At 47.8% G+C, this 5,414-nt stretch overlaps 1 protein-coding gene across 1 annotated transcript; it reads left to right on the plus strand.

Annotated features, from left to right (window-relative positions):
• Window positions 1–323: 323 nt before the first annotated feature.
• On the plus strand, window positions 324–995 carry LOC119954053 (uncharacterized protein K02A2.6-like; the record flags this gene model as incomplete). Its single annotated transcript, XM_038778835.1, is given in 1 exon segment — window positions 324–995. A coding segment is annotated over 1 exon segment (672 nt), but the record flags the coding sequence as incomplete, so codon positions are not given.
• Between the last annotated feature and the right edge of the window lie 4,419 nt (window positions 996–5,414).

The raw sequence follows: 5,414 nt of genomic DNA on the forward strand, positions 1-5,414 counted from the left end.
CTTTGTTGCTCGCTGCATACGAGTATTCTCTGGAACACAAACCAGGAACCCAGATAGGGAATGCCAACGCACTGAGCCGATTGCCTTTATCGACCGGCCCCATGTCAACCCTCACGACCGATGAGGTGGTTGCAACCCTAAATTTTATGGACACCTTGCCTGTCACGGCATCACAGATCCGTGAGTGGACCCAGACGGGGTCAGTCCTGTCAAAGGTTCGGCACATAGTCCTGTATGGAGGGCAGCATAGACAGCTCCCAGGCGACTTGCGAGCATTTTACTCCAAGCTGTCCGAATTCAGCGTGGAAGACGGCATCCTTTTGTGGGGGACGCGTGTGATTGTCCCGGAAAAAGGACAGGAGCTGATACTGAGAGACTTGCATAATGGGCATCCAGGTGTGACCAAAATGAAAATGTTGGCCCGGAGTTATGTCTGGTGGCCAGGCCTCGACACCGACATTGAGAAGGTGGCCCAAAACTGCTCCATTTGCCAGGAGCATCAGAAGCTTCCGCCGGCCGCGCCCTTACATCACTGGGAATGGCCAGGGTGACCTTGGGCGCGCTTGCATGCGGATTTTGCCGGCCCTTTTCAAGGATCCATGTTCCTGCTATTAATCGACGCCCAGTCTAAATGGCTAGAGGTGCATAAGATGGGAGGCACAACGTCCTGCGCAACAATCGAGAAGATGCGTTTGTCTTTCAGTACGCATGGCCTCCCCGAGGTGCTGGTCACGGACAATGGCATTCCGTTCACAAGTGAGGAGTTTGTAAGGTTCATGAAAGTGAACGGCATACGCCATATCCGCACTGCCCCTTACCACCCGGCTTCAAATGGGTTGGCGGAGCGCTCAGTGCAGACATTCAAACAAGGCCTAAAGAAGCAGTCTTCCGGGTCGATGGACACGCGACTGGCTCGGTTTTTGATTTCATATAGGACCACCCCCCATGCGGTGACTGGGGTAGCTCCCGCAGAACTCCAAATGGGCCGGAGACTTCGCACCCACCTTAGCATGGTTTTCCCGGACATTGGCGCAAAAGTACGTCACACACAAGAACGGCAGGGACATGGTTTTTTTCAGCATCGGCCAATTCGGCAGTTTACGCCCGGTGACCCAGTGTTCGTTCGGAATTTTGCTGGTGGTGCCCAGTGGGTCCCTGGCGTAATCTTTCGCCAAACGGGCCCTATCTCTTACCAGGTACAAGCCCAGGGGCATCTCCAGCGCAAACATGTAGACCATGTTCGGTCCAGAAGACTATCCCTGCCAAAGATTGCCCGCCCCAGGAGCTCATTCCTACAGCCGCGGAGACCAGACACAATGGAAAGTATTCCTCACAATCTTCCTCTGGTGCCTCACTCAAAGCCTGCGCAGGTCATGACAGAACCGTGTGGAGATAAAGACACTGAGATGACGGAGGCAGCAGACTCTGACTCCGAGGTGGAGACACAAGACACCTCAGAGGGGGAATCCTCGGGCCGACGGATCGTGGACGTACAACCGTTACGTCGTTCATCGCGGAAGCACCGGTCTCCATCTCGTAACACGCCGCCTGATCCAGCACCTTGTGCAAATGGTGTCCGGCCTACGGCAAAACAAGTCCGACGCCCTCCTTCGCCAGGGTCTTTGATGGATTCCTTGGACTTTGGGCGGTGAGGGATGTTATAACCTGCCTGCTTACCATTGGCTGGGGACTAATGGCAATCCCACAATCCTGTGGGAGTATGAGCTTCCCCAATGAGGGGGGTGGAGAAATCATTAGCATACTCCCTGCATAAATAGAGCAGGCCAGTTTGGAACCAGAGAGAGAGGAGTTTGGCAGCAAGAGAAGTTGTTGCTGCTGTTGTATATATATGTTAATTTGTAATTAAATGTTATTTCTTTGTATCCTGAAAACTCGTGCTATATTCTTCGTGGCCTTCACAAAATGTACCCTAGCCATATCATCTGCAACCATTACTATATTTCTTTGTACGCCCCCCCTCCCACCCACCCATTTGAATACCTCCTGAACTACTTCCCCATGGTCAGTTTACCCTTCCACCCCCTAGTCCATGTTCTCATCCACACAGCCAGCATGTATCTAGTACCTGACATGAAAACAGGAAGGGGCTGGAAATACTCAGTGGGCCAGGCAGCATCTGGGGAGAGAGGAGCAGAACGCATGTTTCAAGTCAAATTGACTCTACTACAATTGATTCTAGAACAGGGGACTCAGTTCAGGGATGAAGACGAAGATGAAGAATATTTTCATCTCTCAGAAGGCTGGTACTCTGCAAAATTCTCTTACCCAGACAGCAGAGGAGGCTCGTTCATTGAGTTTATTCAAGGCAGAGTTTGGCAGATTTTTGCAGAACAAGGGAGACATGAGGGCAGATAGGAAAATGGCGCTGAGATCACACGCAGATCATTTACGAGCTTAGCAAATGGCAGAACAGACTCGAAGGGCCAAATGGTCTACTCCTGCTCCTATGTGCCACGTTCATATGTTCCTTATAGGGTTAGTTTTCCAGTAATTATTACCTTTCATTCTACATTCATTATACAGGCATAAATCACAGGCAATCATGTCTCCAGGCTTTAGCTCACTTCATATTGAGCCTGGGTTTCCTACAATCATGGAAACATTGCCTGCAATGGCTGGAAGACACAGACAGTCATTAAAATGAGGCATGAGGGCCTCACAAGACCTCACACGTCATTTTTCAGAGAACCATAGAATCCCTACAACGCAGAAGGAGGGCATTTGACCCATCGAGTCTGCACCGATTCTCTGAAAGAGCGCCGTACGGAGGCCTACTCCCTGCCCTCACCCCAGAACCCTGTAACCCCACCTAATCTGCACATCTCTGGACATGAAGGATCAAATTTAGCATGGCCAACCCTACTAACCTTTTGACACTAAGGGACAATTTATCATGGCCAATCCATCTAATCTGCACATCTTTGGGCTGTGGGAGGAAACTAGCGCACCCGTAGGAAACCCACGCAGACACTGGGAGAACGTGCAAACTCCACACATTCACCCAAGGCCACAATCGAACCTGGGTCCCTGGCACCATGAGGCAACAGTGCTAACCACTGTTCTTGCTGTTCGTTTGCAAAATGTGAAGCCCTCTGTTATTGATGAGGGGCTAGCTGTGACTCCACAGAAAAAAATACTTCCTCCTGTTCAGGGATGTTCTGGTAGACATCTGCTGGAAGCAATCTGGTTTGGACAGCAGCAAGAACTTTTGGCAGTCACAGTCATTGACAAAGCTGCTTGTGACTTTCCCTCCCCACTTCCCAAGAGCTACTGTCCGGGATTGTACTACTATGGGGACAGGGGCAAAGGGGCCATTAATGTAGCAGTCCATCAAATTTGGGCATGCTGTAATCTTCCGAGGTGTGTGGGCTGGAGAAAACCACTGCCTATTTATTTAATTACCTTCAGTACTAAAAATATCAACTTCAACTTATCTACCTACCCAAACCGCCAATCTGTTCATCTCTTTGTCTGAAGTGTCTGATAGGATTCTTCACAAGTGGTCATGTTCCTTAGTTGAGTGAGAGATCCAAATTTTGATATCAATACTTTGCACCAAGTCCATGTCATGAATCCACACATCAAGAGGAAGAATGATACCAATTGTGCTCCTTAGGGAACACCACCATTTACTGGCCTCCAGTCTGAAACATTCATGGACCATTTGTTCTATTTCTGTCCTTTAACCAACTGTACGTTCCTGTAGCCACGCTCCCCTGAATGCCATGTGCTTGAATTCCCAGTGAGCCTCTTATGGTGAAAGCTTATCAACGTTTCTTCAAATATCTATATACAGAACAATTTCTTCTCTCAATGCTCTCCATTATTTCATCAAACAACTCTGTTAATCTTTTTCAGACATGATTTACTTTCTACTGAGCTAAAATTGGATATACTTAATTAACTCACTTTACCTCAGTGAGTACTAATAATATTCTTTTTTGTGTCCTAACCTACTACTGAGGTTTAGATTGACTGGTCTCTGGTTAATTGCTTTTGAACAGATCTTTGAAAATGATAACCCTCCACTCATCTGGAATATATCTTCCATATACAAGAGGGATTGGAAGACTGTGGCCAGGCTGCATTCCCCCAACACACCCCCACCCCGCTTCCCACTAACTCTGTTCCCTCTCTGACATCCTTCAGCCTTTTATGATGCAGCCATGTGATCTGTTTTCCACTACGTTTTTTTCAAGTACGTTTCCTTATCTACAATTTCCTTAATTGCTCCCCCTTGCTCACACTGTTCTGCGTAAGCAGTATATTCGGAAAAAAATGGTGGACTCCACATTCTTGAGGGGAGGGCGGGCTATTTGTTTAGCTGAATGAGACTGATTCTGTGCCAATTGCAATATCACAAAAGGGTCAATGACAAGTACCATATTAATCAGATTCTTCATGACTTGCTGATTGTATTCCACCAATATATCCACGCACGCTGATTGTCTGGCAATGCAGAGTAATCAACATCAAGCCATTAAGTGCTGATCTGCATAAGTGTACGTATAAACATAGATTTACGAAGTTCTCCATTGAGAATGCAGTTTTGAAGAACAGAGCTCATTGAGCAAGCATTTCAAATTAGAGGAGAATAGGTGTGAGCCAGTCAGCTTCTCCAGCCTGTTCTACCATGCAATAATAAAACATAGAACATACAGTGCAGAAGGAGAGCATTCGGCCCATTAAGTCTTCACAGACCCACTTGAGCCCTCTCTTCCACCCTATCCCCGTAACCCGATAATTCCTCCTAACATTTTTGGCCACTAAGGGCAATTTATCATGGCAAATCCCTAATCCACCTAACCAGCACATCTTTGGACTGTGGGAGGAAACAGGAGCATCCGGAGGAAACCCACATAGACACAGGGAGAACATGCAGACTCCTCACAGACAGTGACCCAGCGGGGAATTGAACCTGGGACGCTGGCGCTGTGAAGCCACAGTGCTAGCCATTTGTGCTACCGTGCTGCCCAGCCACTTGTGCTACCTGTAGTGATCTGTACATACATCTGCACATACGCCAGGGACTACAGACAGATGTAACAGCTACAGCATCACTAGAGGGCAGCATCTGAGATGGGTATAAAGGGTCCAGCCCAAGGGAGGATCCGGGTCTTTCAGAAGCACAGGGCTAGTGAGCAGCAGCACACAGAGACAGCTCAGCATAGGCAGTTTACCTTAGCTTCACTGGTCATACCTGTTGACTGTGTTATATCTAGTTAAGCTCTGGAAACAGAACAAACCCATTGAATAAAGTATTTGTGTTAACTGGAAGCCTGCAATCTTTATTCAGACTTAGAGAATAACATATGATACCAGGAGTGATTTCAGAAAGCTAGCTAGACAACAGCAAGAGAACAAAAACTGAAACCGGATATTCAACTGTGGAA

Source organism: Scyliorhinus canicula, chromosome 19, assembly GCF_902713615.1.
Source record: "Scyliorhinus canicula chromosome 19, sScyCan1.1, whole genome shotgun sequence".
In the NCBI taxonomy this organism is placed as follows: domain Eukaryota; kingdom Metazoa; phylum Chordata; class Chondrichthyes; order Carcharhiniformes; family Scyliorhinidae; genus Scyliorhinus; species Scyliorhinus canicula.